Genomic DNA, 12,838 nt, shown 5'->3' on the forward strand with positions numbered 1-12,838 from the left:
GTGTTAATAATGATCACATGTCGGGATGTTCTTCAAAAAAGCGCCAGATAATGGGAATGTAGCTGTTTGTTGAAGCAACTAACACTATTTATGATCCCTTCAGAGTGCTCGAAATGCATATATTTTCAGATTTTAATCGCGTAGTAAGTCTATAGGTCAAATAGGTCAGTGACTACAGCAGCGAGGTAACTTTTATTGAAAAATAAAGACCGGTCAATCTTTCACATAAAATAGAAGTACAATACATGAGGTCGACGTCGGCTATCCTTGATAAAATGGTACGCTTCGAAATAGGTTAACAGGCCTCAGCGCTCTGCCAAGCCCTGCCACGCGCTGTGAAGGCTCTTCCCAACAATCACATACTGCTCGCATTTCAATCGTACAGATAACAATGCTTTATTCGCTGTGCTGAAAATAAACCCACAAAAGTTGTAACGTTGTGGAAAAATTCGCTATCAACGACGGCAGTCTTGTGCCTCGGTTAAAAAACTTGCACCTTTCTTTCGTTGTGAGGCAGCTGTTTACTCGTATTTATGGTGAACGTGCTAACTAGGTAATGTTTGTAAGGAATGGAGGTCCTTTCACACTCTTTTGATGTTTTTGTTTATGTACCGATAGCTTCTGTCAATGCACCCTCAAGCCACAAGTTACAGCTACCACCACAACGTGGTTTTAACGGAAGCGTCCAACTGGGTACCCACTCGGTAGCTTCGTTGAACCTTCCACAGATTTGTTGAACCTTCCACAAGGTGTATTCGGTAGAACTTTCAGACTATAAATTCACGCTGACCACACTGATATCAGTGAGCAAAGTGTCGGCTATTGATAACCTCAACTGCGGTGCGGCGCGTCACCAACTATGCAAGTGGCATCGCAAATTTGATCGTTACCACTGGTGGTAGCAGTTGTTCGAGAATATAGTAAGTTTGTGCTTGCAGGCTCAAGCCAAAACCGCATAAAACACACACACATACACACTCACACCACACGCACACACACACACACACACACACACACACACACACACTCCAGGCAATGAGATGATAACGTGAACCTATAAAAATGAGCGTGTGACTTTGCCCGTCTGAAACGGCAACGTCTCAATGCGTTAACAGAAGTTGGAGGTACACTCGCAAAGCAAGAAAGTATAATCCCAGGCAGCACGCCGCCGTTGGACCAATCTTGGACCAACATCGGCTAACATCGGCACCGACGTCGGGCCGACGTCGGAAGTGCAACTTCTTCCAATGTCGGGCCGACGTTCAAGCCAATGATGGGCCGACGTTTTGCCGATGTTTTAGCCAGTATGCAACCAACATTGGGCCGACGAAGGCCCATCGTATTGCCGACAAAGCTGCCAATGTTCGGCCAACATTGGGCCATATTTCAGCCAATCACACGCCATTTTTACGCCGATGTTTGCTGCACGACGAATATTGGCTACGGATGTACGACCGACATTGGACCAATCCAGGGCCACATTGCAGCCAATCAAATGCCGTTATTACACCGATGTTTCCTGCATGACGAATATTGGCTACTGATTGGCTTGCCATTATGTAACCATTATTAGTAGGGAATTTTTCTTACCGGAAGATTTAAACAATATGCTTCGATGACCCGCTCTTGTAGCTTTGCAGCCCTGTATACTTGGGGCAACAGAAAATTGAATGCTGAGAACTGAAAGCAGTTACTCGATCTATTTCATCTTTTATACCTCATTCCCTTTGCTAACACTAGAAGCGTAGTTTATTTTTTTACCAATTTATCTTTTGCAATAGCGAGTGCTTTATTTGGTACTGGTACTTGGTACAGCAGATCGAAAAAAATCGTTAGGAAGTAAATGTTGAAAGCGTATGTCCCCCACTTGCAATCCCCACATATGTCCCCCACATGGTAATCGAGAATATTTATAGTTTAGAGCATTTTTTTGTAACTAAAAATGGTGATGGTGCTTCCGAATCAGCATAAGCTAGCCGAACAGTGCACCACCGACAGTCTGCAGACTATTTATTCTTTGTTTTTTTATTTATTTGGTACAACAAAAAATGTATACATTGAAAAATATATATACACAACTAAAAAAGGCCCGCTCTACTGCAGGTCAGGTTGCGTTGGGGGCACAGTGACAGTGGTGCTGTCAAGGCCCTGGCTGCTGTGGCTGGGCAGGAAGCCAGCCGCCGCGAGCAGCCGATAATCTGCACTCTGAGAGTGGGAATCATCGGGCTGCTCCACAACAAATGCTTCTCTGAAGCGCCGCTTCCTGCCCCCACAGCGATCACCAGACCCTGGCAGCCACCTCTTAATAAAGTTGAGGGCCTCCGCCTGGTCGCACCCTGCTTTTTGGCAGATGACATCTGCATACAAGAACAGAAATACCATAGTACACATGAAGCACTGCAGTACAGAGAATACACAAGGGTACACACACATAAAACAATGAACAAGTCTAACCTGTCACTAATCTACAGAGCCTCAGGTTCACAAAGGCCCTTTTCCCTTTTCTGCCATGAAGGCTGTACAGCACTTGCACGTCATGTGCCAATACAGCCTTCATGGCATTCACACCAATTTCTCGGAGGCCACGTCCCCCAATCTGCAGGAGGTGCTTGCACTGTAAAAAAATGCAAGAAGCATAGATGGGGTGAACGCAACAGCACATCGAAATGTTTTCATGATAAAAATCTGCAAGAAGAGGACACTGAAAACAACAACTTGAATTTTTGGGCATCACAACATTTCATTGTTTTTTTACGCTAACTTCAACTCACTTGACCTAAAATGGTTTCCACATCAGCCCTCTCACACTCAGTGTGAGAACCTTTCAGAGTCCTTCTCTGAATGCAGTTTCGCTGTTATGAAATCAAATACAACACTGTTATAACCCTTAATAAATATTGATTCTAGCTATGAAATAGTATAATTACTTTGTACAGTGCTCAAACTCCAATACACGTTTCTTCGAGGTTACAATGTCTTTGCCTGAATGTTGACCAGGAGTAGCTTCTACAGGTGAAAAACGATAAAATATGTGGAATTCAAAAAGAAGCTTGGACATGTTTTTAATCAATGCATTGTAAGCAGAGCACAACAAGATAAATGAACATGATCAAGGCGTACTAAGAGGCAACCTTAGAGCGACCAAATCTTGGTCATAGATGAAACTGATAGAAAATTAAAGGTCGCACTAGATGGTCGCACCATTTGCTGTTTATATTTTTCTGTGATAGCCAACAAAGAGGCATGTCGCTATAGAAATCTCATCACAATAAACAAAGGTGCATTTTTCTTCACACTGCGAAATTGGGTGCATGTTAGATTTTTAAAAAAGTAAGAAATCGGCTAACACAAGGCAGGGTGAACTGTAGCTCTAAGTAGAGAGAGCCGCAGCGGACACGAAATAGGGTGATAAATGAACAAAATTACTGAATGTCTGTTTTAAGCAGGCTATTGCTAGTCACTGCCCATCAAACCCACGATGCCGCCTACATCGTCTGCTAGCTTAGGACAGTTCACTCGGACTTCACAGACTATAGTAAATACAGTCGAATCTCATTTATTCCAACACAATTAATTTGAACTGTCGCTGTGGTCCTATCAAAGCTATACCGCGCTCCGAAAATGCTCTCAGCACCCCGCCCAATCCTGCGGTGGCACTTCAGACACCTCATCGCTGTGCCTGAAGAAGAAAATGAAGAAAAGGAAAGAAAAGACTGCGGTGGAATGTTTGCCAAATGCCAATCTGCGACATTCCTGTGCCCCGCTTCGGCTTTTTCCATCCCTGCCACGTAGAGACCCTTCTCCTCTTAACGCTGCGCATGAAGAGAAAGAGGGGAAAAAAAGCTGTCGCAGAGAGTTGGCTCTCTCATGCCGATCTGTAACGCGCCGGTGTCACGCTTCCCTGTTTTTCGTTCCTGCTATGTAGAGACTCTTCTCCTTTCAACACCGCGCATGGAGAAAAAAAAAAAAGCTGCCGCGGAGTGTTTCTCTCTCGAATGCCGATCTGCTTTTCTCCAGGTGGAGACGCTCCTCCATTCTCATCATGTGCTGGCCACGCTCCGGCTGCAGCGCAGATGGTAACAATGGAAACACAGTTGTCTTCGAAGAGTGTCAGCACTGGACATTGCCGCGCGCAACTTCTTTTGCCAGGAGAATAGTGAAGCCGAAGTACAAATGCTTTGCAAACTGCACGCAAAACTTGTTGACTCGTTGCAAGGCCAACGTGTACAGACATGTATTGACTACTTTAATTAATGACGGATGTCCTGTAATTTGTGAATAAAACTTCCCCATGCACATGCATCGCTGTATGGTGAGCCCTCCGCTCGTTTACCGTATTTACTCTATTCTACCGCGCCCTCGATTGTGACGCGCACCCGGTTTCCACGACAAAAAAAAAAAAAAAAAAAAAAACCTAAGACATCGGTTGCGACGCGCACCCTTTTTTCTCGTTGGCCCGCTTGATCACACCACTTGCGAAAACGACTCTTTTTGAGAGCGTCTTCTGTTTAAATATGAAGTACGGGGGAAGCTTATGCCTATCTGACGTGCAACAGAGCATTGCCGTCCCTCTAGTTTTACCATGGCCCGATGTCAGTACACAAACTTGCTTCGTCCCCTTCTCCTAGACGGTTGTGGTGCCAGGCATGTCGAAGTAAAGAGGCGTGTGATCGGCATTCCCGATTTGCCCAAGCAGGTAGCCGTTGTTGTACCGCAAGTTTAGCAGGAACCTCTGAAGACTCTGAAGCTTTTCTTCGTACTCCTCCGGCAACTTCCGGCATATGCCCGTTCGTCTTCGGAGGGAAAAGCCTTTTCTTTTCATAAAGTTCGTTAGCCAGCACCTGTTCGCTTTAAAATGGCTCTGCATTAGCCCTTTTTCTAAGGCTAACTGCATAGCCTGCACTTGGAGCAGTTCTGTCGTCACGAGCCGCTGTACCGCTCACTGCTTAATCACATACTCGCCGAGCAGCTCTTCAATTTGTGGAAACCGACCCTGCTGTGGTCCACTGAAGCCTTTGCGTGAATCTTTGCTGTCGACAATATTCTGCTTTAGTTTCCGCCAGTCCCGCACGCACGTTTCGGGAACTCCGAATGACCGCGATGCGGCCCGATTTCTGTCCGTTCCGGCACACGCGACGACTTTTCTTTTAGAAGCAGCATTGTGGTGCACTCGTCGAGTTTTTGGAGTCGGCCCTACCATGCCGTCGATGCTAATGTACTACAAGATGACGAACTCCTCAGCACACGTATGAAGTGCCGCGCATGGGAAACACATAGGCAGAAATGACCGACGCGCCATGCTGACGCACGTAGGGGGCGCCCATTTTGTAAGTGGCGATGGCAATAGAATGACCATATTCATTTTTTTTTCGTACTCGATTCTAACGCACATGCGATTTATGAACTCTCTTAACCGGAAAAAAGGTGCGTTTTAGATTCAAGTAATTACGGTAACTTTCATTATTTTGAACTTCTTTTAATTTGAACAAATTTTCTGGCCTCTTTGAGTACGAATTATTCATATTCGACTGTAGTACAGTGGCTCATGAGATAACCTGACTAGTTTGTTTCCCGAAACACAGTATCTTAAAGCAGTACTAAATTTCTGCATGTTACATAGGCATATTAAAAATCAAGAAATATACACCAAAGCCGCAGCCACAGCTTTACTCTGCACAGCTGCCTCTGCTGCCTCCACTTCTCCAATTGTACCAGCAGGCAGCCGGGGAAGGTCAGAGGGGCGCTGTGCTGGCTGGGCGTGCTGAGGCACGGACAAGAGCCGTACCTTGTGCTTCAGCTGGCGCACCTCCTGCAGAACCTGTCTTTGTTGCTGCCGGATGCCAAGTTGGATCCGCAGGATCCGTAGCAATAGAGCTGAAACATACAAGAGTACATACCATATTTACTCGCACAATTTGCATCCTCACATAATTTGCTCACCAGTATAATTAGCCAGCCTGCTTTACTACAAGAAACTTTTTGCTCGCATACTTTGTCCTCCCCAACCAGCCCGAGCCACCTTGCCAGCACACACACAGACACATTTGACTTCATGATGCTCTGGTCAGGCACATCTCTTGTCGAGCAGGCGAGTGCAGTCTTACACAAAATGGACTGAGTGCAAGGTCCCTTCTTCCATGAACTTTTATGCTTTCCCTAGAATATCGAACTTGAGAACTGAAACCTGTTTATGTGTAGTCCGAAATGCCTAAAGGTTTGCCTCCTATCTTTCCACCTCTTCCACGGCAAGAATGTATTCCCGAGACACAGCACAGATGTTGAACGCGTGCAAGGACTTGTCACATCAACTAGATGAGGCAGGTTTTCGCACTCATTTTTTTTCGGTTTCGCCATCTGGCGATTGCGTTTTTACCGTTCCTTGTGATAGGCTACAATAATTATATACGAGACAGAATGCTGTTATAAAGCTTACCGAAGAAAACTGAAACCATGCTACCGCTAAGCACATCAGCGTGGAGTTCTTCGACATGCAATATTCAGTATGGGAGCCAGCAGAAGAGTGCGTTGAATAAGACTTAGCATAGAAGCTTGGGTGTGTTTGTTAGATATCGGAGGGAACACAACGCAATAGAAGACTGGGACAAGGAACTCCATAAAGTAGCTTTTCTCATAACAGTGTTCACTCTATTGTAACACAAGGAGTGACTTCATAGCATCTAGAAGGAAAAATAGAATCTTCAGTATTTGATAGAAATGTGAGGCTCTACCTTAAAACAACAATAATCTGGAAAAAGAACTCACTACATTCGAAAAAAAAAAGGTAGCACAGTTGATCCCCTTTACAAGAGACACTGATGTAACAGACAAACGGGGATAAGAGGCACCAGTGTGCAGGCTGACATTTGGCCCATCATGCATCAGGCACTCCGTAGATGCGCCTGTGCAGCCGGGAGCCCTGCAGTCAAGCATGCTGAGCAAGACTGTTGACCACTGTACAATGACACATTGCCATAAAATTTCAAAACTTCATTTCACAGACTTCTGCAAAAGCTTCTTACACTCTTGCATAATTTTTGCACAAGCTTCTCTCATCCTTGCGTGATTTTCGTCAGAACATATGAGTGCTGGAAGTTGTATGTCCCCAAAAACTTGCACAATACAAATAGCATACATTAAAGTCTATCACTTAATACGTGCATAGTGTAACAATGAAAGGAAACTCACGCATGGTTTGCTCCGAGCCTTCCCCGTGCCGTGCCTCCCTGAGCCTTGGAGAGCACTGTACAGCTAGAGCAAAGTAGCATCAACCCAGTGTTAATGGCAGGTTAACAAGACAACAAAACTAACCCCCATATTCATAAATGCTCCCCGACTCGACTTTCACCCTTCACTTGACAGAGTTGAGCACTGTGCCGCTGCTCGTTTGAAAGCGACGCTGCGCTACTCGAGAATCACAGCAGATTATTGCTGACATGCAGCAATTTTCTCTGCTTAGAGACGGCGCTCCCATCAGCCATCTCAAGTGAAGGTGAAGCGTTGAGTGGAGGGACGTTCTAGAATACGGGGGTAAGATTGGTTGCAAGAACACTACAATAGACACACTTAATTTTTACACTTCATCTATATTGTACAGCTACACACATTCTGCATCCTTATAATGCAACATATACATACAGGCTTATAAAGTAAACAGTGTAGGCTGCTCAAATAACACCTACAGAAAAAAATTACCCAAAAGTGGCCATGCGCAAAGTACTTTTATTTGAAACTCACAAAACTTTTGCGGTGATGGAGAATAAGACAGGTTACGCTTGGAGGCACATGAGACCTTCGCAGCTTTCATAAAGTACAAAAAACAATATGGTATGTGTGTGTGTATGTACGCATGAAGCTTCAGCCTTTACATACGGTTTCTTGAAAGAATCGACTATGAATTTTATGGCACCTGTGTCCTTCAGCGCAATTGAAAGCCTGCTGATCAGTGTGTGCAATCGTGGAATAGTTACATGGAAAATGGCGTGAAACACCTAAAATCAAATTTTTCTAGCTAGGAAATATGCAGCTGTGTATACACAACACATGCTGCAAACAGTGAGAGGTGACCACAAGAGTGATTTGAGTGTAAGCGGCAGTATTCCGCATTCATGCACCCCGCCATTTTCAACTGTTGCCCAAAAGCAGCACCACTTCAGCGTGCTAATTTTTTTTTTTACATCATAAACAGCACGGAATACAGCGAGAATGAAAACAACATATGCAATTAAATTTTGAGCACTATTTATGGTGCACATGATTGATTGATTGATATGTGGGGTTTAACGTCCCAAAACCACTATATGATTATGATAGACGCCGTAGTCGTGGGCTCCGGAAATTTAGACCACCTGGGGTTCTTTAACGTGCACCTAAACTGAGCACACGGGTCTACAACATTCCTGCCTCCATCGGAAATGCAGCCGCCGCAGCCGGGATTCGAACTCGCGCCCTGCGGGTCAGCAGCCGAGTACCTTAGCCACTAGACCACCGCGGCGGGGATGGTGCGCATGAAAAAAAAAAAAGGCCTTTGTACAACGACGAATTCATAATTTGCCTTCACGGACCTTCTGTTAGGCTGCACCACATACAGATTTTTTGTGGCTTTCAAAAAAGATTTGAAAAAAAATAATAATAACCGTGTTTACTCTCGTCTTGAGCGCACTCACTAAGTCACCCTCATTTCAGTCGCCAAAATTTTGAATTTTTTTTCTTCCACATATTAAACACACACCTTACGTTCATCCGCTGAAGTCTCCCACGGGCTCCCCCCCCCCCTTGCCGCCTTCGCTCGCTGCCACGTGCCATTTTATTTTTGTTTCTATTTGTTCACGGAATGTCCCCTGTCTTTTCTAATTATCTCTTGTAACATATGTGGCATTATCTTGTTCCCGAGGTGCCACAGGTGCTTTGCTATGTAGATGCACCATTAAACTAGTATTTTTGATCAACTGTGCATTTCTGATGCTTACCTTGCAAGTACGTAAAACTGGCATGCTTCTTGATCTACGATACACATGTGGCTTGTCTCACTTTGAAGGAAAAGTTAGCATACAATGGTGTAAATGCTTAGAATTTGAAATATTGAGGCAGCAGCACACCGGAGATGATCATATGGTAAAGAAACAAGTGCTGCCTTATTACTGGCAAGTTGTCACTTATATGTACAAATAAATTTTGCGAGCTAAAAAAGTACAAAAGCACAGCGAGGCTATGATGTGGTTCAACCTGTGGATTCGCTTCATTTATCACGCCATATGATGAAGCTTCCTTTGGTAAAACTGCTCAGACAAGGAAAAAAGTTTGCTGTCCAATACAGCAACTATACAAAGTGTGCACGTGCATCTCGCAGCGCCTTTTCGTCACTTCCGAAATGCGCCACCAACATGCCCGGGCACCAACCGAATCTATCGCCTACAACTGCCATGTTGTCTCCTCGTGCTTGCACCCGTTTAGTTTTGCCTCACGATGCAAGTTTGAGAAATTATGAGCTGCTAGTGAGGCAAGTTGATTTAGTAGTCCACGCAGAGGGAGCAGAGCTTAGGGTGTTTCTTCGCTGAAAGTTATAACCTGAAATTGAGAACGCACATTCCGATTTTCCTAAAAGTACTAGTGTATTTGGCTGGTGCAGATTAACAAAAGCTACTTGAAGAAACTTTGCAATATTTGCATCTTCAGGTGCAACTTCATTACGGGTAAGTGCCATAGCCAAGTATTTACCTGCAAACAGATATAGCTTACCAAGATACTGTTTATACAAACTTGTCCGCAGTTAAAATCGTGATGGCGATTGCGGAGATTTGGTATTGCATTGAAACAAACTATAAAGAATGGGAAACAATATTAGTTCACTTTGAAGTATAGCCGATCGGTTCATGTTGGGCGTCAGGATTTTTTTTAATTAGTCAATTAATTCTACACACGGTCTCTATCATGTTCAGTGACTCCACTGTACATTAGCGTACAACAAAAGCAAAATACAAAGTGAGAAGTGTGTTAAAGCATACGCGAAAAATAAAGTGATGACTGGCATTACCGCGGCACACACCACGCAAAGTCGCTATCTCCCTTGTATAATATTTTCCTCGACTATTTCCACAAATTGCAATCAAAGAGGCTCAAGCTCAACATCAGCACTGTTTAAAACACTGGGGGGGGGGGGGGCATTGCTACTTTGGTGGCGTAGGCCGTGACAATATATTCATAATGTTATATCTCTTGTAAACTTGCCTAGCTCTGCACGACTAGTTTTCGATGGGAGCAGCTGCGCTTCGCACATCCACTCTTAAAATTGTGGCTCGAGAGATTTTGAGCTTTCAATTGTTTTTGGGCCAGGCAATTTGTAGTGAAAGCAAGATAATAGGCCCTCATAGGTTGTGGCGGGCAGCCGGTGTACGCCGTGGCTGGTATATGTGTCGCACATCTTGATTATCTGGTCTTGTATCGAGTGAACGAGCGAGGCCTTCCTAATCCAATGAGCTCGTTAAAGTAAGACAACAAAAAACCACAATGCTTCCACATCGTTCACAGCAACAGATGACGAGCCCCCAACAATTCGCACTGCAGCACGTGAACTGCCGTAGGTACCCAGGGAGTTACCCGGGCATGGCGGGAGAGGGCAACAACGGCAGAAGTGACATCACAAGAACACTATGTATAAAGGGGACATTTAAAGACTTTTTTCCCATTTATGAACTTCGTGCACTGTTCTGTCACAATTTATAGCTCAGAATAGTTGTATCTTGAAAAGGGCACTAATTCATAAGCCCAATGGTTCAAGGATGGGTGCATTTAGGGGGCCCATTCTACATTTTACTTATGCCCTTCAAGAACTTGCTTACAGGGCCAAAGTCCTGTTTCGGAAAGAACACGCTAGTGCGTGGCCAGCAGTCCGTCAAGCATTAGTGCTGGTGAGATTTGGAAATGCAGCGCATGAGCATCCTCATCTGCTACTTCTCTGCTCATGCTCTCGGGGCTTACTTGCGAGGCACGGTCCTTCGCACTTTTCATGTTCACACTGTAAATAAACTGATACCAACTCTGCCTTCCATTATTTAATAAACCAATATTTCATGATCACAAGGACGAGCTTAAAATGTTTGCTACATCAGACCTGAACAGCATTTTGAGTCACCGAAACTTGCTAGTTGCAGCGAGCATTATGCAAAAAATATGATGTGCTTTACGGTGACAACTTGCAAAACACTGCAGCAACGATTAAAATCATGCATTTTTTGTGCTCACAGGAAATCCCTGAAGCAGGAGGCACTGGGCTAGATAAATTGCGCAGCTAAAATACGGATGCGCTTTCCAATGCTGTCATGCGTACAGGCAGAGAAATGGCAGACAAAACTGGGCTCTCCCCGATTCTATGCGCATGCGTCCCATTCACAAGCCTCGCTGCCAGTTAGCACCGCATGGCTCACTGTCCATGAGCTCGCTTGTTTCCTGTAACAGTGGACCATACGGTACACCTTTAAAAACGAGGATAGAATGTATATAATGCAGCATCTGATGAAGCCATGACGATGTGTTGCTGATGAAATCTGGAACTCTAGTTAGTACCCTTATTGTTAACCAGCCGACCGACTAGCAAAAAGATTTGCGACTGAAATGATGGCATCTACACCTGCCCTTAAAGGGACACTGAACAAAGTTTTTGCCACCGAGATTTTCAGCCAAAGCAAAAGATTGGGCCATGAAATTCATAGACAATAATAATTTCAAGCAGAAACTACGAAAACATACTGAATTTAATGAGCCTTTTACAAAATGCCGCGTCTAGCTCTTAGACACGGCGTTTTCTAAAAGGTCGCGACATTTATTTTTCAAGTTTTTTTTTGTTATTCAAGACAAATCTACGGTGCATTGTTCACAGAAAACGAAATTGCCTCGGTAAGATTTCTTTGCGAGCAGCTTACTATTTTTAAGGCAGGCGCGCTGATTCGTGAACTGAAGGATGCGAGTGATCGATCTTGCCTGCTAGTGGCTAGGCGACAAAGGCTTTACCTCATGTCCTGGTGTAGCTAAGTCACGCAAATGGAGCAGAAAATGTGCATTATCATTTATTTCACCTAAATATCACACGTATGTGACTTATTGCCGGTGACAGGTGATCAGGATGAAGTCGACAAGTTGCAAATCTGAACAAGAATTCACTCGAATGAAAAACCAACCTATACTCACGTGCACGGTGAAGTCGAACACGTCGTCCGTCATTGTTGTCGCTGATGCCCGAAGGAAAAAGAGAAGAGGACAAGCGACGGGGTCGTCTCTTTCTATAAAGTCGGCGGAACTGCCAGAACGGCCAACACAAAAGGCATCGGGTTGACATTCCTCCATCTGGGCATCAGTCAATCCACCCGGGCATGCAGCTGCTACTGGTTCTACTACTATCCTCTTCCCCGTGCCTCTTCCCGACATTGCAGTGTTGCTGCCATACTCGCGAACCTTTTTAAATTAAAGCACGCAATCATGTATTATCGTGCGCCATACTAAACTTAAAAACAGTGCGCCGGTACATGAGATCACGAAGCGCGGTCCACGCCATCACAAGAGCAATTATAGAAATGAAACAAAGAAAACAAAAATGTATAAAATATTTTGTATCCGCACTCCAGTTTCCTGCAGCGGCTTTTGGCTCTGTATGAACGGCCAAGCTAGTGCCAAGCCAAGCTTGCGTCCCTGATCAGCTGTTTGTTTCCATCGAGAATTCAACAGTGAACTGGCAATTTGTTTAGATGATATTGCTAAAGGGCTTGAAATTGAATATTTCTCTACGTACTACTGCTGTACTTTTCCTCTCTGTTTCCTGATCACAGTGATGAGATTGAGGAGGTTACAA

At 44.5% G+C, this 12,838-nt stretch overlaps 1 protein-coding gene across 2 annotated transcripts; it reads right to left on the bottom strand.

Moving 5' to 3' along the window:
- Positions 1-2,009: 2,009 nt before the first annotated feature.
- On the bottom strand, positions 2,010-12,469 carry LOC142765472 (uncharacterized). 2 transcript variants are annotated; one of them, XM_075866512.1, is made up of 5 exons: positions 12,181-12,462; positions 7,186-7,248; positions 5,786-5,874; positions 2,455-2,614; positions 2,010-2,357 (listed from the first exon to the last, which is right to left on the bottom strand). In XM_075866512.1, the coding sequence occupies exons 1-5, from the start codon at positions 12,326-12,328 to the stop codon at positions 2,095-2,097; spliced, it is 723 nt and encodes a 240-aa protein (XP_075722627.1). In that variant the 5' UTR covers positions 12,329-12,462; the 3' UTR covers positions 2,010-2,094. The 2 variants fall into 2 exon arrangements, with proteins under 2 accessions (XP_075722627.1, XP_075722628.1); XM_075866513.1 differs by lacking the exon at positions 2,455-2,614 and having other exon boundaries at positions 12,181-12,469.
- Positions 12,470-12,838: the final 369 nt, after the last annotated feature.

Source organism: Rhipicephalus microplus, chromosome 6 (assembly GCF_043290135.1).
Source record: "Rhipicephalus microplus isolate Deutch F79 chromosome 6, USDA_Rmic, whole genome shotgun sequence".
Classification (NCBI taxonomy): Eukaryota; Metazoa; Arthropoda; class Arachnida; order Ixodida; family Ixodidae; genus Rhipicephalus; species Rhipicephalus microplus.

What these genes read in the sequence shown, in the direction of transcription:
- LOC142765472 (XM_075866512.1), bottom strand. Translation starts at nt 12,328, where the DNA reads ATGTCAACCCGATGCCTTTTGTGTTGGCCGTTCTGGCAGTTCCGCCGA. An exon ending in TGTTCGACTTCACCGTGCAC is followed by an intron (nt 7,249 to 12,180) that starts GTGAGTATAGGT and finishes ACTTTGCTCTAG; the next exon opens with CTGTACAGTGCTCTCCAAGG. An exon ending in GCTCTGTAGATTAGTGACAG is followed by an intron (nt 2,358 to 2,454) that starts GTTAGACTTGTT and finishes TCTTGTATGCAG; the next exon opens with ATGTCATCTGCCAAAAAGCA.